The sequence below is a fragment of the Hypanus sabinus genome, chromosome 18, assembly GCF_030144855.1.
Source record: "Hypanus sabinus isolate sHypSab1 chromosome 18, sHypSab1.hap1, whole genome shotgun sequence".
In the NCBI taxonomy this organism is placed as follows: Eukaryota; Metazoa; Chordata; class Chondrichthyes; order Myliobatiformes; family Dasyatidae; genus Hypanus; species Hypanus sabinus.
This window is the reverse complement of record NC_082723.1, coordinates 59,138,606-59,160,880: the sequence shown is the minus strand read 5'-3', so window position 1 is coordinate 59,160,880 and position 22,275 is coordinate 59,138,606. Positions and strand designations below refer to the sequence as shown.

Genomic DNA, 22,275 nt, shown 5'->3' with positions numbered 1-22,275 from the left:
GTAAAATAAAGAAAATACTGCGGAATGTCTGTGTGAGGAGTGGCGCGCCACACAGTCTTTCGTCCCGTGCCTTGTAAGGCATGAAAATGCCCGACGCTAGCCTCTCAGGCCCGAGTCGACATCATCATCACCATCGTCATCCTCTGAACCCTGTCTATCCATGTACTTACCCAAATGTGTTTTAAATGTAGTTATTGCATCTGCCTCAAGCACTTCCTGTCAGCTCGATCCACTGATTTGCGGCTCTCTGGATGACAAAGCTGCCCCTCATATCCCTTTGAAATATCTCACCTCTTGCCTTAAAGCTGTGGACTTCCTCGCTGGGGTGAGCGTAGTGCTGGTGAAAGGCGAAGAGATGGAAGGGTTTGAGTTGGGCGACAGCAGAGATGAGGGGAGTTGGTGGAAGAAAGAGAAGGTGAGGACTGGGTGGGACAGGGGTGGCTGCAGTGAGAGAGGAAGCGGGTGCTGAGGAAAGTGTGTGAGGTGTTTAGAGTGTTTTGGGAGGAGTCTGAAGAGGGTAGGGATAGGGTGTGTAAAGTAGTTGGGGGAAATATGGTTGGGGGTGTGGATGGCAGACTGAGGCCCAGTTGCTGGTGAGTCAGTGCTGTGTGTCCCCAGTAGTGTGAGCTGTGTTTCCCCCTGTCCTTCACCCATGGGCACAGAGGATCCCACTGGACAATGGACCTTCAGTGGGACACTTCTGAATGCACGCGCCAAAGTGCACCACGTTCATCGGCTTGTTTGTTTTCTCTCTCTTTCTCTCTGTCAGGGCACTTTACACAGCTGCTCTGGAAGGACACCACAGAAATGGCAATTGCTTACTCGGTGAGTGGGCAGACAGCGATAGCAGTGGCACATTACTCCCCGGCCGGAAACATCACCAACGAGGGGTATTTTGAGAAAAACGTTCTGCCCCTTGCAGCCCCTCCTGAGGCAACAGCAGAGCCTGCAGCCGAGAACGTGACAGCAGGTAGAAACCAAAATGAGAACTACAGGGTCACTGATGAGAGATGGTTCTACCTGGATCAACCCCATCACGTTAACTTAAACAACTAACTTCAAATGGTCCAGTTAGTGGGAACCTATCAAAGAGCTGGGGCCACTGAAACAGGGTGGCTCCCTTGGGAAAAAAGATCAATTGGTGGCTTTGATCCTTTTTATAAAAGAGGGCGGAAGCACATGGGGCAATTAGAACAAGAGGTTCCTTTTTTCCAAATTACGAGGGGTGATTGACAAGTCTGTGGCCTAAGGTATAGTCAATTTTAGAAAACTTAGCACATTTATTTTTCAACATAGTCCCCTCCTACATTTACACACAGTGTAGCAGTCGTGAAGCATATGGATCTTGGACCTCCAGGAAGTGTCCACAGATGGGTGATTGATAAGTTTGTGGCCTAAGGTAGAAGGAGATGAGTTATACAGCTCTTGTTACATGCACATGCAGTTCAACTCTTTGAGTGATTATGCATAAAGTTTGAAGTTAATAACTCATCTTTCTAACTTAGGCCACAAACTTATCAATAGCCCTGATGAGTTATTAACTTCAAACTTTCTGCATAATCACTCAAAGGGTTAAACTGGATGTGCATGTAACGAGAGCTGTATAACTCATCTCCTTCTACCACAGGCCACAAACTTATCAAACACCCCTGTTGGGGACACTTTCTGGAGGTCCAAGATCCGTATGCTCCACGACCGCTGGACTAAGAGTGTAAGTGTAGGAGGGGACTATGTTGAAAAATAAATGTGCTAGGTTTTCTAAAATTGACTCCTTCTACCTTAGGCCACAAACTTACCCCCCGTACAACTTAATGGTGAGGCTTCCTCCATTCAGTGTTTCCACAGCCTCATCAGAGATCCTTAGGTCATTCCTGACACAACATCTCCTTCTGTGTGGAGTCTTTTACTGAAAAGAGCCCATTCCATTTGGTTATTTTTCCTCCAGTGGTCCATAGTCATGGTCCCAATGTAATCCTTGTAACCCTTTTTTGTACTGCTGCCTGTCCAGCTCAGATTTATACCTGGAGCATGCAGTATCTGGAACAGAATCAGGTTTATTACGATTGACATACAGTGTGAAATTTGCTGCAACGCTCACACAGTGCTGGAGGAGCTCAGCCGGTCATCTGTAGAGAAGAATAAACAGTCGACATTTTGAAAACGAAGTGCGCAGAAGCTGGAGTAAGAAAGTGGGGGGGAGGAGAGGAGCAAGTGATAGGTGAGATCAGGTGAGGGGAATGGGGGGCTGGGTTAGGGTCAGTAGTGGTTCTTAGCTTACAAGTTAAAAACTTGTACAAGTTTGTTTACTCAGCTGTAGCTGGTGTTTGTGTGGCCTAGTGGATAAGGCATCGGTCTAGTGACCTGAAGGTCACTGGTTCGAGCCTCAGCTGAGGCAGCGTGTTGCGTCCTTGAGCAAGACACTTAACAACACATTGCTCTGTGACGACACTGGTGCCAAGCTGCATGGGTCCTAGTGCCCTTCCCTTGGATAACATCAGCAGCGTGGAGAGGGGAAGGCCTGCAGCTTGGGCAACTGCCGATCTCCCATACAACCCTGCCCAGGCCTGCGCCCTGGAAACTCCAGGCACAGATCCATGGTCTCACGAGACTAACAATGCCTATTTCTTAGCTGGATTTCAAATCACCATCCCAGTTTCCTCTCTCACCTTATCTCCTTTCCTGCCCAATACCTCCCTCTGGTGCTCTGCCCCTCCCTTCTCTTTCTTCCTTCCATTGCTGCCCTCTCCTATCAGATTCCCCCTTCTTCAGCCCTGTATCTGAACCACTCAACTTCCCAGCTCTTTACTTCATCCCCTCCCCTCTCGGTTTCACCGATCACCTTGTGTTTCTTCCTCACCTCCCCTCTGTCTCCTCATTTTTTTCTCCCGATGAAGGGTCTCGGCCCAGCACGTCAACGACTCTTTTTCATAGATGCTGCCTGGCCTGCTGGCTTCCTCCAGCATTTATGTGTGTTGCTTGTAGCTGGAGTTAACCCACCATTTTCTAAAGACACAAATCAATGCATATATATTCTAGCGAAGTTTCATTTTTCAAATGCCTGGGTGCCGGGAATTCACTCCTCGTTTCCCTGAAGCTGGTTGTCCTAATCTTGAAGGCTTTGAGGTTGATCACTGAGGGGGCTGGTGGATATCCGTGAAGTGTTTAGTTTTGTAGCAGCAGTACATTGCAATCCATAAAAATTACTATAAGTTACAAAAATTAGTAAATAGTGCAAAAGATGAACTATGAGATAGTGTTTCTGGGTTCATGGACCATTCTATTATGAAGGTAGAAAAAGTCAACACTATTTCCACTTATAAGGGATGAGGACCCATCACTGAGAAATTAATTGGTCTTCACCTTAACTTGAGAAGAGCAAATAACTTAACTGTGGGATATAGGGACAAACTGGAGAATACTTGTTTGAGTTAATCATTAATAGAGTTAAAAGAGAGGTGGTGAAAATAATTCCTTTACTTAAACCAGGTTCAAATGGGAAATTCATAAACAATTGTAAAATCCTCCAATTCATTTAAATGGAATTGGGTAGTTATTGTAAAACAGGGTGGGAGATTTAAACTCAGTGTTATATTTGAGGCAAAATAGCCGCCCCACTGCAGTGGGTGAGTGTTTAGTTTATTTGATGCAGTCTTCGTCTGGTTGACCCTGTGCGTGTCTTCATCTTCTCCCGTGCCAGACGCGGAACCCGAGCCAGAAGCACCTGCCGCAGAACCTGAGGAAGTTTCACCGGCCGAGACACAACCTGAAGGTAAAGACTCGGCCAGGCCGGTCAATGGGGACTGTCAGTGGTGGGGGCCACAGGGGTCAGCACTGGTGCCCCCACTATTCACAATCTGTGTCCCTGACATAAATCAAGTGGGCTGCTGATAATACAAAGAGGTGGGAAAGTAAGTTGTCAGAGATGCACAAAGGGGTAAAATATAGTTTGGGACATAAAGACAGAGTATAGTGTGGGGTGATGTAAGAATGGTAGGAGGATATTGTTCACATGGGGAAGGATGTCAGCACATACGGTTTGTGAGCCCTGGGCCGAAGGACAGTCTTCACTCATCCTGGTTGGGAATTGTTGGTATTCTCTACCCAGCACTGAATTATTGAATGTATTGAGGAAAAGCCTTGGTCCACACCACAGTTGAGTTTATAGAGTTAAGTCTAAAGTCAGATCAGCACTGACCTCATTCATATCTCGTGGGGATTTATAGTGCATTCCTGTTCCCTACCTTGTACTGGACTATTCAGGGCCATCAGGAGGGAGTGGATTCAGTCCTGAATTCACCAAATCACTTCCTCCTGCTCCATGTCACAAGCCAGGACCATGCCCTTCCCTGGATGAACAGAACTCAGTAATATATTAACCTGCAGTGACATGCTCTCAACTGCAAACACACATCATCACGTATACACACATCACCACACACACATACACTCACACACACACTCTCTCTCTCTCTCTCTCTCTCTCTCTCTCTCTCTCTCTCTCTCTCTCACTCTCACTCTCACTCTCACTCTCACTCTCACTCTCACTCTCACTCTCACTCTCACTCTCACTCGCTCTCTCTCTCACTCTCACTGTCAGCCATGGTCCATGACAACAGTACAACATTCCGTCCAACACATGCTAATCATGCGTCATCTCGGCCACACACTAATATGGTCTCATTTTTTTCCCACGTCACTACACCAACACCTACCATCAGCCTGCCTACACACAGTCAAACCTGAACCCGCTGACCAGTATGACTCCTCTCCTTCACGCAAATGGTGCACGGTTACCAATGGACGTTCTGTTCCTGCAGAGCCCGTGCCAGAGCCCCAAGCCATACCAGAGGCGGAGAATGCAGAAGAAAAAGACGAAGAGCCTGAAGCAGTCCTCAAGACCCCGAAGACAACACCTGTTGGTACGGCAATCTGCTGACAATCGGACAGGGGGCATACGCTGACAGGGAGCGGGACATTCCCTGGACGTTGTATGTTGTTGTCCCCACCCAAACCAGAGCTCAGAGAATTCACCGTACAATCTGCTGAGACTTCCCACTAACACCTCCATATAAACCTCATCCCCCCTCTTACCTCTTACCTTTCCTCCTAATAAAGCCTCCCACAGATTTAGCTCCTTAGCACTTGCCTGGGTGAGGAGCAGCACCTCATCTTCCACTTGGGTCTACAGCCTGAGGGCATGAACGTCAAATTCTTCAATTTCTAGTCATCTACACCCCTCTGTCTCTTTCTCTATCCTCCTGGTCTACATCATTCCCCCCCCCATCATCCTGTTTCTTTCACCTGTACCCCTCCTGCACCCTTTCCGTTTGCCCATCAGCTGGACTCTCCTCTCAGTAGGTCCCCTCCACCCACTGTTCCCATCTCCCTTGTTTCAGATCCTTACTTTCCTCTCAGATTCCACCACCTCTGGCCTGTGTTGCCTCCACCTTTCACCTACGGGCCTCTGTCACCATTCCCTTCACCTCTTTCCCATCTGCCTGTCACCGGCCTCACCTGGATCCACCTAACACCCACCAGCTCTTTATACTTGCAGCCTCGCCTCTGGCTTCCACTCCAGCTGAGGCCGATAGGTTAATAAAAAACATCGGGGGTCACACGTTAGTGTAAGATCATCCAGTCAGAGGTGCCACAGAGAAGCTGCAACCAGGCATTTCAGTTCACCCGGGCCGGTGACCATCAACGAGCCTCTGTCACTGATCCTTCTCTGATCCACGTTCTCGTCGCCGCTCCCAGATCCCACTCCGCACTGGTGGTGGCTTGCAGCATCCAATTAACGTACTGATGCAGGGGAAACCCACTCAGTCAGAGGGAGAACATGCAGACTCCACAAAGGCAGCACTGGGAGTCAGGGTTGAACCCAGGGTGCTGAAGCTGTGAGGCGGGGGCTCCACCACCGGGCCACGCCACTGGAATTGCAGGCGGTTACCTTTGTAACTTTGGGGGCCCAGTGAACACCTGAATGTGCTGGTACTCAGGACCTCCAGGTAAATCAGATTTATTCTGACAGGACCACTGTTCACTCTACGCAGGGAAACCTGCCAGCTATACCAGCACCGAGATAATGCAGGCTGGGGAACAATCTCTTCATGTGGAACAAGAAGAGTAGGTCAGAGAGGAAAGGGTAACTTTCTGCCAAAGGGTTTCAACCCAAAAGGTCGACTGTACTCTTTTCCATAGATGCAGCCTGGCCTGTTGAGTTCCTCCAGCATTTTGTGTGTGTGTGTGTGTGTTGCTTGGGTAACTTTAAGGTCATTCGTGAGATTTTTCAATTTAATCAAGTTAATTTAAATGCATTTCTAATTATATTTCATTATTTTGTTTTTTTAACTCAGATATTAGATTACAGCATGTAACTTTTTAATATAGAATGCTTCTGAATAATTCTCATAGACAATCACAAGTATTTAATCACTTTAGCCTGGAGGTAAGTTTCACCAGCAGTCACAATCCCTTTGTGGGAAGGACTGTTGGCTCAGCCAAATGTTATATGGGATTTTGCTGATCTATAGTCACAGAAACGGTAGAGACTGGAATGGAAGTAGGCTTGTTTGGACTAGAATAAAATTTCAGATCGAAGACCTGACCTTCACTTTCAGGGGCTGCCTGGCCTGCTGAGTATTTCCAGCATTTTCTGTTTTTACTTCAGATTTCCACCTTTTACTGTTATATTTATTTCAAAGGGAGATAAACGGCCAGTTGAAAGTTAAGGAGAGGGTGGGAGTTGTGCAATGAGCTACGAAGCCTTGTCACTATGAGGCCAGGGTTGCCTTGGGGATAGGCAGTAGATAAAATCTGGTTGATAGGTAAACAAGGGAAGTTAGAGAGAGATACTGAAAGAGAGAAACAGACAGACAGAAAACAAAGCACATGAGTAAAAGGAAGGGCCTATTCCACACTGTAGCTCAATAAATAAATAAACCCAATGATTTGGCCTCGACAGCATCTGTGGCAATGATCTCCACAGATTGACCACCATCTGGCTAAATAAACTATCTTCTTCATCCTGTATGCCTTCTTCACTAGCTGACGAGGGAGGATGCCAGCGCCTGTGGGACTGAATGCCTGCACCCCGAGGCTGTATCTTCCACGTAATCTTCTCATTTACTCACTCGCGCACCTATTTAACAGCTCTCTACCCGCCAGCCCGTTCCCCCGATAAAGCTCTCTCTGCTTGTCCGTGTGTTTCACAGCCACACCCCTGTCCGAGGCCGCGCCAGAGGAAAAGGAATTGGAAGCTCCGGCAGCTGCGGCAGGTAAGCCTATCGCAAGTGAAGAGCAACCTCCCTCTCCACACCATCTCCGCACACCTCATGGTGATAACAAACTGGCTTCCCTGTAGTGGATCGTTAGGACTAATTAGACAGGTGCCGTTCTTAGCCCTGTCCTTGTCTGGATTCACTGGCTGTCCAGGTAGATCATGATCCCACTCTGGAAACTGAATGTCTTGTGCTTACATTTTGTCTGTTCAAGACTACTTGTGTCAATCCTTTTCCAGCTTCTCAGGATATTCAGATTTCTTATTTACCAGGCGCTCAAGCTATTCAGATTGCCAGCACTGTCAATGCTTGTCTCTAACTTCCCAACAACACTGATTGTGTAAGGTGCAGTCAAAGTTTTGGGTCTTTCCACGCATGGCAGATCTCCTACAATAGACCAAGACCTTGTCCTTCAACTCAGAGGGAAAAAATGATTCCTTGGTACCCTGGGTTTTAACTGAAGAAATATTAATGTATCAGAATACCTTATATGAATCAGAAACATCTTTTATTGGGTAGTCTCCAACCCAATAGCATGAATATTGATTTCTCCTTCTGGTAAAAAAAATTCCCTCCCTCCCCCCCCCTTCTGTTCTCCACTCTGGCCTCTTATCTCTTCTCACCTGCCTATCACCTCCCCCTAGGTCTCCTCTTCTTTCCCTTTCTCCCATGGTCCACTCTCCTCTCCTATCAGATTCCTTCTTCTCCAGCCCTTGACCCTTCCCACCCACCTGACTTCACCTATCACCTTCCAGGTGTCTTTCGTCCTCACACCCACCCTTCCACCACCCTTTTATTCTGGCATCTTCCCCCTTCCTTTTCAATCCTGAAGAAGGGTCTTGGCCCTAAACGTCGACTGTTTATTCATTTCCATAGATGCTGCCTGACCTACTGAGATCCTCCAGCTTTTTGTGTGTGTTGCTTTGGATTTCCAACATCTGCAGACGCTCTCATGTCTATGATTGGATACTTTTGTTTGTCTTTCTCATTGACACATACCAACCAGATCTTTTAGGTTTTGGAAGCCTTTTCCTTATCTTTGAAACTACTCTTTGCACTATGACTTACTTCAGTAAATGAAATGTGATTGAGATTATATTATGGAATGTACTCTAGTAGTGAAATGGTATAACATTACAGTCAGAGAGTTACAGAAACAGCCCTTCAGCCCAACTCATCCATGCCAATCAAGTTGCCTACCTGATCCAGCACCATTTTCCTTGTTTGGCCAGATCCCTCTAAGACTTTCCTATCCACATACCTGTCCAAATGTCTTTTAAACATTTTAATTGTTTCATCCTCAGCAGCTTTCTTTGGCAGTTCATTCCATACACCCACTGAACTCCCTGAAAAACTTGCACCTTGGACCCCTTTAAATCTCTCCCCTCTGACCTTAAACCTATGGCCTCTAGTTTTAGACTCTTCAGTGCTAGGGAACAGGCTGTGACTACTCACCCTCATGGCTTTATATACATCTATAAGCTCACCTTTCAACCTCCTGTAGTCCAAGGAAAAAAGGCTGCAGATTATCCAGCTTCTCCTTCCAACTCAAGCTCTCCTGCACAAGCAACATCCTGGTGAATCTTTTCAGCTTAATGATATCCTCCTTTAATTAGGTGACCAGATCTGTACATAATACTCCCAAGTGCAGTCTCGCCATTGCTTTGTACAGCTGTAACATGATATCCCAATTCCTGTACTCAGAGCTCTAATCAATGAAGGTCACTGTCAAATATCTTCTTCACCACCCTGTCTACTTGTGTCACTCTGTTCTACCACACTCTTTACTCAGTTACTGGTTTAGGTCCTGCCCTAGCTTAACTTACAAAAATGCAAAACTTCACACTTGTCTGAATTAAATTCCCTTTGCCATTCCTTGGCCCACTTTCCCAATGATCTAGAGCTGGTCACTTGGTTGCCTCCAACTCAGAACCAACTTCTGAAGGGACTCAGTGGGTCAGGCAGCATCTGTGGAGAGCCAGGTTGATGTTTTGGACTGCATACTCCACCAGTCTTAACCTCAACAACACCACCTCGTACTTCTAGTAAAATGTCAGAGTGGTGTTACCACACAGCTTCTGGCAACAATTTGCATGAGGCAATATTAGCATGAGAGAGGGAAGCAAAGATGTCAATAGAAGCATATAGGGAAGCCTCAAAATGTATCTAATTCCTTACATGAATGTAGGACATGAGACATAAACAGATATTGGAGACTATGCTGTGCATATATAGCCCTGTAAATTGAACTGGAGCTGTGTCAGTTTGGATGAAGTCCCACCTGAAGAAGCTGAGAGCCTTCTGCTCTCGAGTCTGTTTTACGTTCACTTCTGTGTTCTGTCTCCAGATAATGAAATGAGCACGTTTGAGTCAGAAGCTTTGGAGGCTCACAATCATTACAGAGTGATGCACGACGCGCCTGCGCTTCAATACAGTTTTGAACTACGGCAAGAATGCAAGAGGTGGGCGGAATACCTGGCATCCATGGGTGTGGCAGAGGACAGCAAGACCAAGAATGGCGAGAACATCTGGACCACACCCAGCACCACGGCAGAAATTTCAGGTGTATATTTCCATCTCTTGTCTTTACTTATCCTCTCCATACCTTTACCATCCCGTTGAACTCCTATCGTCAAAGAACCAGCGATTGAAAGAAATTCCTCTGAATATGTCTGATATTCTGCAACCACGGTCCCTTCATCAATGTACTTTGTTTCCTCGGTCCAGTGGTCTGCTCTGAAGAGCTCCATACTTTCTATTCCTCTGCAATACTCCCTTTCCAACCAAAGACAAATTCTGTCCCTTACAATTTTTCCAGTAACTACCTACCACTGACATTAGACGGAATGACCTGTAACTACCTCTCTCATCCCCACTGCACTTCTGGAATAAAGAAGCGGAATTTGCCACCCCTCAGCCATCTGGCACCTCACTTGTGACCAGCAGACAGTGTAAATATCTCCAATAGGACCCCAGCAATCCTGAAATTGCAATTGGGTTGTTATTGTCACCAGTACTAGGGACAGGGAAAATCTTGTCTTGTGTACTATTCAGACAGATCGATGTGTTCCCACAGGTCATTGAGGTAGTACAAAAAAAAATACAGAATGCAGAATCAAGTATTTCAGCAATCGAGAGAGTGATACATCTAATTAGGCTCTGGGAATTATCCATTTTAATTACACTAAGACTTCTTGTATCAATGGTAACATGTTCCAGGATTTCACCTAAAATATCATTCTCCTCAGTAAAGGTAGAAACTGTGTCCTCTAGCTCCAAGCACAGATCCCAAATGCCCCCACTCTTTCCATAGCTACCCCCTTGACCTTAATGTACTTGTCAAATGTACATTACTTCCTGGAATGCAGCCTCCTCAGATGCTTCTGAGAAAAAAGTCATTTTGATTCATTTTGTAGGTTTGGAGTCAGCTGACTGAATTAAAGGGCAATGTATTAGTCAGATTCTGTTACTCTAGTTCTCGTTATTTGATGGTCATTATCTTAGAGTCATAGAACATTACAGCGCAGAAACAGGCCCTTCAGCCCATCTAGTCTGTACCAAACTATTCATCTGCCTGGTCCCATCAACCTGCACCCAAACCATATCCCTCCATACCCCTCCCATCCATGTACTAAACCAAATTTTTCATCAATGTTGAAATCAATCCCAATCTACCACTTCAGCTGGCAGCTTATTCCACACTCTCACCCCCCTCTGAGTGAAGAGGCTCCCCTTAAACATATCATCTTTCACCCATAACCCATACCTCCAGTTCTAGTCTCACCCAACGTTGGTGGAAAAAGCCAACTTGCATTTACCCTATCTGTACCCCTCATAAATTTGTTTACCTCTATCAAATCTCCCCTCATTCTCTTATGCTGTAAGGAATAAAGTCCTAACCTATTCAACTTTTCCCTCTAACTCAGGTTCTCAAGTCTAGGCAACATCCTTCTAAATTTTCGCTGCACTCTTTCAATCTTATTGATATAGTTCCTGTTGGTAGGTGACCAGAACTGCACACAATCCTCCAAATCCAGCCCACCAATGTCTTATACAACTTTAACATAACATCCCAACTATTGGGTGGTTTATAGTACCATCTCATTAACAGGGTCATCCCTTCCCTATGCCTCAATCCCACCCATATAGCCTCAGTAGATGGGCTCCTGTCTGAGCAACTCCATTACATTTTCCCTGACTAGTAATACCATCTCCCCTCTTTAATCCATCCTACTTTATCATGTCTAAATCGACAGAACCCTGGTATATTGAGCTGCAAGTCCTGCCTTCCTGCAACCAAGTCTCACTAATGTCTATAGTGTCGTAATTCCACATGCTGATCCATGTCTGAAGCTCATCTACTTACATTGAAATATACACACAGGAACTTCTTGCACTGATATATATACACACCTCAGTACATTCATCCCACCATGCACAACCTTTCGATAACTAACTTTGTATGTAGGCTTATCACCACTCCAATATCTGCTCTGGCACTTCGGTTTCTATCCCCCGCAACTCTAAATTAAACGTCCCACTCCCCCCCACGCCCCCATGCAACACCAGAAAACCTTCCCACAAGGATACTAGTCACCCTACAATTCCAGCATAAACCTTTCCACCACTACAGGTCCCATGTTCCCTGGAACAGAGCTCGATGATCCAAAAATCTGAAGCCCTCCCTCCTGCACTATCTCCTTATCTATCTGTTAAACTCTATTATCTTCTTATTTCTGCTCTCACTAGCACATGGTACAGGTAGCAATCCGAGGTCACAACTTTAAAATAGCACCTATCTCCCTGAACTCACTTTTCAGAACCTTGTCACCCTTCCAACCCATGTCATAGGTACTGACATGGACCACGAGCTCTGTCTGCTCACCTGTCAACTTAAGAATGCTATGGAGTTGACTGGAGATGTTTATAATTGAGGGGAACAAATACAAGGGTACTCTGCACAGGCTGTCTATCCCCATTCCTCTCCTGACACTACCTCTGCCCTTCACCTTGGGTGTAACTCCCTCTCTGTACGTTCTGTTGATCAACACCTCAGCATTTTGAGGTGTTCATCCAGTTCATCCAGTTCCAGCTCCAATTCCTTAACATGGTCCATAAGGGTCTACAGCTGGATGCACTTCTTGCAAGAGTTGTTGTCGGGGATTTTGAAGTTTCCCTGTCTTTCCACATCCTACAAAAGAAGCATTCCACTTTCCTGTTTAGCATCCTCACCGACCTAACTGTGCAATTAGGAAAACAAAAATTAAATGAATAAGTCTACCTACATCCTCTGCCCCTGCCTCTCCTTGTCAAAGCCTTTAGGAGCCAAAGCCTGAGCTCTCTACTCTAGCACTGACCCACTCACACAATGCCCACTCCAGTTAAACCTAACTTCTTTTTATTGGATCTTGCCAAGGGCCTAGTTACACACACTCCAATGTCTCCTCATGACTTGTGGCATGCTGATTGTGGACAGTCAAGAATGTTTGTCTTTTGTCTCTTATCAGGCAAAGACCCTGTGACTGCGTGGTACAACGAAATCAATAATTACAACTTTAACAGTCCTGGTTACAGCACACTGACATGTAAGCATTTAAATTTATACCTGATGGTAAGCAATAGAATTCATACTCTGAAGCCCTTCAGCTTGCAAGATGAGAGCTTATCTTAAACATTGCAATATAATGAACAAATGGCATGAGTGAATACCTCCAGACTGGTGTTACATTGAATTCAGGCAGCAGTTTGTTTTGGTTTGGGGAGAGGGGAGGGATGTGCCAGCGAGGACTTTGTGATATTCATAAAGGCTTTTACAATAGAAACTCCCAAACCAAGGGATATGAAATGTCACGAAGAGAGAGGTTTGTAACAGTTTTGCAACCGCACAAGTTGAAGTTTCTAATGGTGTAAGCATTGTAATAATCTGAGAAATGTAACAGTAAGAAACTGCCCAACTCTTGGAGCAAACCTCACACACAATAGAAGTTCACGGGGAACCCCATGATAATGGAAGAAAAAGCAGGCACAAGATGGCTCTACAAGTACAAAGGCACCCTGATGAAAGTTCATTGACAACGTATGCACTCATTTCTCTCTCTATGGACACTGACTGACCTGTTGAGTGTTTCAAGAATTGCCCGTTTCTTTTTAATTTTGGATTTCTAGAATCTGCAAGTTTTTTTTTGTTTTTCACCTAAGGACTTCAGTCCTGCAGGCAGATTAGGAAAGATGGAGTTGTTCTTGCAGCAGAGATGGATAAGGGAAAATTGAACATAATTGTTCAAAGTTACACAACTTTTCATAGAGTAAGTGAAGTGAAGTCGTGCCTCTGGCTGGACTGCCAGCGACCAGACCACCCATATCTAAGAAAAATATTTTATTCAACAAGGTTATGATCTGCAAAGTATGGGCAGAAATGCGTAAGCAGATTTATTTGTAATTTAAATCGAGTTTAAGTATTGGACTAGACTATTAAACCACTCAAACCTAATCAGACTCTAATGGAATCATGGCTCATCTGTGACTAACTCCATGTTCCTTTCTTTCCAATTCCACACAATGTCCCTGATTATCAACAAATTACTGTAACAGTCTTAAATGTAGTTAAACATCATTTGTCATGTGAGGAGGAGATACAAATATCACCCTCTCTGCATGTACAAGAACACTCCTGAAAAACCCAGCTGCAACTTTCAGACAAGTCCTCCAGTTGTATTTACACCTACCAGTGGACTGACTTCACCTGTCAGTTTCCCTCCATACCGTGGAAATTTCAGTTCAATCGCCCTTAGTCAACTGAATGCCAGACTGTGTAACCTTTCTTTGTAATTCAGCTCTTGGGGGCAAAAGGTTTCTGCTTTGCTCATGTCAAAAGCCTTATCTTCTTCTTAAATGACTAGGATTAGTCTAGCCAAGACTTTGTACAACAGTAGCGTCACTTCTATTCCCTGTACTGTAGTGCTTGAGTACAGTACTACAGTACTTACTCAAGTACTGTAAGTACTTGACACCAGTACTTAACACCAGTGTCTCATCAGTGAATTTGATTATTTCCTTTGCCAATTAATCTATATCTATAAATGCCATTTTCTCTTAGATCACTGCTGCCATTAACTTTTCAGAGTTTGGAAAATATTCTTGTACATACCAATGTTGAAGACTTCCTATTTTCCAACATTAAGATTCATTTAGAATAATTGTGCCCATTTATTCTACCCATTAATATTGATTAATTATTTAGTATTTCTTCATACTCCTGAAAATATCACTTATAAGTCACCATTAAATTCAAATGATTTTTTTTTTGCCCATCATTTAAGTTATTTGGGAATGCAGTGATCCATGTGGGACACCATTACCTACCTTGGTAATTTCCTAATATCTGCCTCTTGCTGCTTCCCAAGTTCCCTGAATAATTTGCCTTCAACTTCATGGCTTCCACTTCACCCAACAGTCTGGAGGATATCTGGATTTGCATCATGCTCAGTACAGACATTGGAATTGGTTTATTATTGTCACACGTACCAAGATACAGTGTAAAACTTGACTTACATGCTGTTCATGCAGATCAAATCATTATACAGTGCATCAAGGTAGAACAAAGTAAATAAAAACAGAATAAAGTGTAAGAGCTACAGAGAAAGTACAGTGCAGAAAAGCAACAGGATGCAAGATCATAAAGAGATAAATTATGAGGTCAAGAGTTCCTTTTACCATAACTGGTGAACCATACAATATTCTAATAACAGTGGCGTAGAAACAGTCCTAGAGTCCGGTGATCTGTGTTTTTTGGATCTAATGTCCGAGGGGAGAAAAGGGCATGACTGTGGTGGCTGAGGTCTTTGATTAGGCTGGCTGCTTTACTCTCAGCAAGTACAGAAAAAACCTTGAACTTGAACATCAGGGCATTTATAAATTAGAGATTTGTAACTTGTGTAACAATGCCATTTTTTTGTATTAGATGAAAGCTGTCAACAATAGCACAAGACGCAAAACTAATCATCGGGCGGTGATACAAATTTTTAGTTAATGCGTGAAAATAAACTTTATCAGCAGCGTCCTTTATCTGGCGTTTTGAGTTACCTGAACCGTGTGCTTACACTCTCGAATGGACAGAACACACCTTGCAAGACAGTTTCCCCATTCACAGCGGGAAGGAAGTGTGAATCTAATGGTATTACAGCTGCTCTCTGTATGCCAACAAACCAGGAGCAGCAGCCTCAGGAACAAGCTGGCTGCCTGCCTGGGTCACTGGACCATCAGTGGAAGAGGTTGGACGTGAACCTCCCACGCGTCTGCAGAGTGCAGGGTCTGAAATCAGAAACAGTTTTCCCTTTCTTTCATCGATGTCATTTCCTCCTTTGATAGCTGTTTGCAAACTTTAAATTGAGTGAAGCTTGGTTTGACGTACATTTCACAAAAGCACACACTGAATCAGAGTAGAAACCCTTTCATAATTTTTGCCTCTCCTTGCAGGTTACACAGTTGTTCAGTAGAGGGGAACATGCACCCTGCTTTGATCATTATGCACCATGCCAGATGGTTTACTCAGGTCCATTACAAGTTCACAGAGACGTAGTGAGGAAGTAGCAGAGGGATTATCTGTTGTGTCCCTTTGTGCCCACTTCACCATTCAAGGCCCTACCTGACCCTTCACTTCAGTGCCATCTCTTATTTTTGCACTATCCCCATACCTGTCAATTTCCCTAAATGTCCAGAAATCTATGGATCTCTATCCTGAATGAACTCGGTGATTTTGCCTCAGGTGCCCCTGGGGTAGAGAGTTCCAAAACTCCACCAGCCCGAGAGAAGGTACTTCTCATCTCAGACATAAGTGTTCCTTCCTGTTGGATCTGGAGATGACATCCAGAAGGTTCTTTGGAAGTCAAGAATGAGGCACACATCTTTTGGTTTGGCCATTTTATTAGATGCTCATAAGAAGGGAATGATCATAAAACACAGCAGCTGGTGACCAATTCAGTCTGCAAGCAACTCACTCTACTGTAAGGAAAGAACAAAGAACTTGCCTTGTGGTCAGTCTATATTACTGAAAGCTGGTTCAAGCTGGGTAGATAAGGGAATTCTCTGATACGAACAGCTTTGATTTACGTACACTGCCATGACATTCCCAGCTTACAAAGTAACTATAAATTACAAAGCCAACCTCAATGTGTTATGCCTGTGCCCCAACCCTGTGCTCTAACAAAGTAGCCCCCTCCTTTTTGAGAATCGCAAGATCGCTATTAATTCAGGTCTGGGACCCAGGAAATGAGAGAGAGACACGCAGAATCCACAAGGGGTTTGGAATGTCCTGGCCCCTCAGTGATACAAAGCCACGGGAAATGGCCATTGTCTCTTGGAGACGGAATTGTGTATTGAGTACTGTACCATTTATTTGAAGCCCTCAGGGAATGACCAAAGTGGGCTGGTTGAGGGATGGCACCATCCCAACCTGACTGACATCTGAGACCCCGTGAGTAAGGATAAAAGAGGGTCTGGGGAACAACCCCTTTAGACGCACCAGGAGAAACGCTAGAAATCCTGTGACAGTGTTTAATAGCGACAGCCGGTGGGGCCCGCGTGCGTCCTTTTTCATTGCCTGGGATTGGCGGGACTGACCACGGAAGAACAGCTTAGCTAAAAGCAAAAGGACACCAACGACATTTCGAAGGATCGACATCATAAAAAGGAAACTCTGGCAAGTTCCAAAATCTCTCTCTCTTGACTCCAACCAAAGGCCGCAGCCTGAATCTACTAAAGTGACTTTTATATTTCCATCGGACAATACATTATCCCCTAGACAACGATAGAGCTATTTCTTATTGATTATTATTATACCTGCACCTTTTGATCTAGTATTGATGACGTATAGTATCTGTATGTTTGCATTGATATTATTTTTGTGTATTTTTAACCAATAAATACTGTTAAAATAGTACCATCAGTCTTCAACGGACCTCTCTATCTTTGCTGGTAAGTGATCCAGTTACGGGGTACGTAACAAATGCAAATTACTGAAAATCCACTGAAGGTTTACAGACAAACAAATGACTATACAAACATATAAGCAAGAATAAAGAAAGTCAAATACAAGGAAAAAAACAGTCAACGCTCCCTGACTCTGAGAGATCGCATATTTCTAAAGCACAGGCCAATGCTTGTGTATAAGTATGATTCCAGATGCATGTGCTTTGGTTTAAAATCGTTTCACCCTTGGCAGGTCGGTTTACCCAGATGGTCTGGGTGGGAAGCATACAGATGGGCATTGCTTATGCAGTAGGTCCCAAGGAGATATTTGTGGTGGCCCAGTACAGCCCAGCTGGAAACATCATGGACCAGAACTCCTTCCAAACTAACGTGCGGCCAAAAGATTCACTCTCTGTGGATTCCAAGGATAAAAGCGACACGATTTCTCAACAAATGGTCGACAATGAGGCAGCAGGTAGGAACAGGAATGGGAACAGTCACAACTATTGTGAGAAAGTCTAATGAGGGGATGGGAAATGTCTTTCTCCAAAGCAAAGATATTATAATTAAAGGTTGGGGAATGGATTTGGTTGATGTGGAGATATAGAGAGGTTTTACCAACTCAGAGAACTGTAATTTTTTCATACCTTATACTAAGAGTGATTGTGAAGGAAGCCATTTAGCCAGTTGGGACCATGCTATCCAAATGGAATTCTTCAGGCCCTTTAACCCCGTTCCTTAATTCCCTGCACCATGGCACAGGGGCTCTGCAGGTTTCCTGTGTGTTCTGATGAGCATTGGAAAGATGATGGGTAAGGGATGAATGTGCTGGGTCAATGGAAAGACTATTGGTTTAGAGGGGTGTGCTGGGATCTGTTGGTAGTGGTATATGCTGGGGCAGCTGGTGGTAAGGGAGTGCATTGGGATGTGCTGCTTCACAGGACATTGCACTGGGCTGGGCTGGTTGGTAGAGAAGAATACTGGGATGTGTTGTTGGGTAGAGGAGTGTGTCGGTTGGTTGTTTGGGGCTCTACTGGGATGTGTTGGTTGGGAGGTAAGCAGACTGGGATGTTTTGCTTGGTAGCCAAGTGTCCTGGGGTGGGCTGGTTAGGAGCAGCATGTGCTTGGATGTGCTTGTGGTCAGGGGAGTGCGCTGGGATAGACTATCTGTAGGACAATGTATTAGGGTATGCTGGTTAGTAGGGGGATGTGCTGGGATAGTTGGGGAGTGAACTGGGATGAGTTGGTTGGTGGGGTACTCCAAATATCACTTCATTCTTTAAGAAGGGAGGAAGAAAAAAGACAGGAAATTATAGACCAGTTATCCTGACTTAAGTGGTTCTTAGAGGTATTAGAGTCTATCATTAAGGATGAGGTTGTGTGACACTTGGAGGCACATGATAAAATAGTCCAAAGTCAGCATGGTTTCCTTGAGGGAAAATCTTACCTGACAACTCTTTTGGGAGGTAGTAGCCAGGAGAGTCAGTGGTTATTGCTTGCTTGGTTTATCAGAAGAGCTTTGACTAGGTGCTGCGCAGGAAGCTGCTAAACAAGAGAAGAGCCCATGGCATTACAGGAAAGATACCAGCATGGACAGAAATTGGCAGACTGGCAGGAGTCAAAGAGGTGGTTCTGCAGGCAATGCTGAGGAAGCAGTGGTAGATGGAATATAGTGTCAGAAAGTGTATTGTCATGCAGTTGGTAGAAGGAATAGAGGCACAGGCTATTTCTAAATGGGCAGTGAATTCAGAATTGGGCGTCTGAGTGCAGGATTCCATATAAGTTAACTTGCAGGGTGAGTTAGAAGCAAAGAAGGCGAATGCATTGTTTTGAGATGATGACAATACATTAAAAGCAAGGATTTACTGTTGATGCTATAAAAGGCATTGCTCAGACCCCAATTGGAGTTAGGCCTCGTACCTAAGAAAGGACGTATTGGCATTAAAAGGGCTTCAGAGGAATTTCATCGGAATGAACTCAGTAATGAAAGGGTAAATAAATGAAGAATATTTGCTGGCTATGGACTTGTACTCACTGGAGTTTAGAAGAATGAGGGGGAATCATATTGAAACTTACTGAATATTGAAGGCCTAGATGAAGTGGACATGGAGAGGATGTTTCCAATCATGGGAGAGTCTAGGATCAGAGGGCACAACCTCAGAACGCAAAGAAATCCCTTTAGAAAAGAGATGAGGAGGAATTTCTTTAGCCAGAACATGCTAATTCTGTGGAATTCATTGTCACACACATCTCTGAGCCAAAGTTATTGGATATATTTTGAGGATATGACAAACACATTGATGAAGGTAGAGCAGTAGATGTAGTGTATATGGATTTCAGCAAGGCATTTGATAAGCCACCCCGTGCAAGGATTATTGAGAAAGGCATGGGATCCAAGGGGACATTGCTTTGTAGATCCAGAACTGGCTTGCCCACAGAAGGCAAAGAGTGGTTGTAGGCGGGTCATATTCTGCATGGAAGTCAGTAACCAGTGGTGTGCCTCAGGGATCTGTTCTGGGACCCCTCTCTCTTCGTGATTTTTATAAATGACCTGAATGAGGAAGTGGGGGGATGGGTTAGTAAATTTGCTGATGACACAAAGGTTGGAGGTGTTGTGGATAGTGTGGAGGGCTGTCAGAGGTTACAGTGGAACAGTGATAGCATGCAAAACTGGGCTGAGAAGTGGCAGATGGAGTTCAACACAGATAAGCGTAAGATGGTTCATTTTGGTTGGTCAAATATGATGGCAGAATATAGTATTAATGGTAAGGGTCTTGGCAGTGTGCAGGGTCAGAGAGATCTTGGGGTCCATCCATGGGACACTCAAAGCTGCTGCGCACGTTGTCTGTGTGGTTAAGAAGGCATAAGGTGTATTGGCCTTCATCAACTGTGGGATTGAGTTCAAGAGCCAAGAAGTAATGTTGCAACTGTACAGGACCTTGATCAGACCCCACTTGGAATACTGTGCTCAATTTTGGTCACCTCACTACAGGAAGGATGAGGAAACTATAGAAAGGGTGCAGAAGAGATTTACAAGGATGTTGCCTTACACGAATAGGTTGAGTGAACTCGGCCTTTTCTCCTTAGAAAGACAGAGGATGAGAGGTGACCTGATAGAGGTGTATAAGATGATGAGAGGCATTGATCGTGTGGATAATCAGAGGCTTTTTCCCAGGGCTGAAATGGATATCACAAGAAGATACAGTTTTAAGGTGCTTGGAAGTAGGTACAGAGGAGATGGTAGGTGTACGTTGTTAAGTGGAGCGTGGTGAGTGTGTGGAATGGGCTGCTGGCAACGGTGGTGGAGGCAGATACAATGGGGTCTTTTAAGAGACTCCTGGATAGATACATGGAGCTTAGAAAAATAGAGGGCTATGGGTAACATGAGGTAATTTCTAAAGCAAGTCCGTGTTCAGCACAGCATTGCAGGCTGAAGGGTCTGTGTTGTGCTGTAGGTTTTCTTTGTTTTCTCTGTTTCTCTGTTCTATATTTAAACATCCTTGATTCTCAAGGGCATAAATAGGTTACAGGGTGAAGGCAGGAGACAGGAGTTCAGAAGGAAATTTCTGCATGTTTGAGATTGCAAGGAACCATTGGTTTATGCATTGTGGGAACAAGACTGGAAAAAGGGAGGCCATTTGGGACATTCTGTGTTTTTGAGATCATAAGGAGCAGTTGGCTTTGAGATCATAAGGAGAGAGATTTGAAAAAGTAAGCAAGGCTAGTCAGGACCTCCTGTTGAGATAACGAGGAGCCATGGGCTTATGCATAGCGGCAGTAAAATTTGAAAAGGTGAGCAGGGACAGTTGGGACATACACTGCACTTGAGATTGTGGGATAATAAATGACTTGGCAAGGGTTAATGAAAAGGTTTGCAGTTTAAGCACAGCGGTCATTGTTTGAGTGGACAGAGTTGGAGTGGGAATTGTAAGGCTTTGATTTGAGAGGATTAAGTGAAGCAAAGGCTAAGGTAGATGTCATGTAAGTTCTTTCCTTCCTTCTTTCTTCACAATTAGAGCTGTGTGGGTGCCAGGCTCAATAATGGAAAGCTCCTCATACAGATGTGGGAAGGTAGGGAGAACTCAAGTATCCCCGACAACTTCACCTGTAAGAAGTGCAGCCAGTTGCAGTATCTTACAGATTGTATTGGGGAACTAGAGCTGGAGATGGAAGAATTCTGGATAATTTGGGAGGCTGAAGGGTTGATTGACTAGTGATACAGGGAGGTAGTCGCACTTAAAATGCTGGATGCAGGTAACTGGGTGACCATTAGATGGGAGAAAGGGAATAGGCAGCCAGTGCAGGGTACCACTATGGCCGTTCCTCTCATTATCAAGAATGCCACTTTGGATACTGTTGAAAGTGATGACCTAGAAGAAAGAAACCACAGTGACCACTGAGGCACTGAGTCTGGCTTTGTGGTTCAGAGAGGAAGGGAATAGAAGAGACAAGCTGGAGTATAGGGGATTCATTGGTAAGAGGAACAGACAAGAGGTCCTGTGGACGAGAATGAGATTCCCAGCTGGTATGTTGTCTCTCAGGTGCCAGGGTCAGGGGTATCTTGGATCAAGTCCATAGCATTATTAAATGGATGGGTGAGCAGCCAAAGGTCATGATCTACATCAGAACCAATGACATAGGTAGTAATGGTCACGAGGTCTGGCAAAGTGAGTTCAGGGAGTTAAGACTAAGTTAAAGGACAGGATTTCCAGAGTTGAGATCTCAGGATTGCTCACCATGCCAGAAATGGGAAGATGTAGGAAGATAAAGGAAACAAGAAAATAGAGTTTAACACGTAGCTAAGGAAATCATGCAGGGTGGCAGGCTTCAGATTTTTGAATCATTGGGCTCTCTTCCAGGGAAGGTGGGACCTGTAGAGACAGGACGGTTTGCACCTGAACTGGAGGGGGAGCAATATCTTTGTGGGACATTTGCTCACACTGCTCCATCAGTGGGGGGGGGAGGAGGGTTTAAACTCGAGCTGCACCTGGATGGGAACCAGAACGCCAGAGCTGATAGTGGAGTGGTTATG

At 44.8% G+C, this 22,275-nt stretch overlaps 1 protein-coding gene across 1 annotated transcript in view; it reads left to right on the top strand.

The window, feature by feature from the left end:
* LOC132407256 (uncharacterized) overlaps window positions 1-22,275 on the top strand; it is a 149,608-nt gene that overhangs the window by 37,090 nt on the left and 90,243 nt on the right. Inside the window, exons 6-12 of the mRNA XM_059993517.1 lie at window positions 770-970; window positions 3,698-3,769; window positions 4,818-4,919; window positions 7,212-7,274; window positions 9,625-9,840; window positions 12,785-12,862; window positions 17,497-17,718. Coding sequence (XP_059849500.1) covers window positions 770-970; window positions 3,698-3,769; window positions 4,818-4,919; window positions 7,212-7,274; window positions 9,625-9,840; window positions 12,785-12,862; window positions 17,497-17,718 — 954 coding nt within the window. The remainder of the gene's footprint in view (window positions 1-769; window positions 971-3,697; window positions 3,770-4,817; window positions 4,920-7,211; window positions 7,275-9,624; window positions 9,841-12,784; window positions 12,863-17,496; window positions 17,719-22,275) is intronic.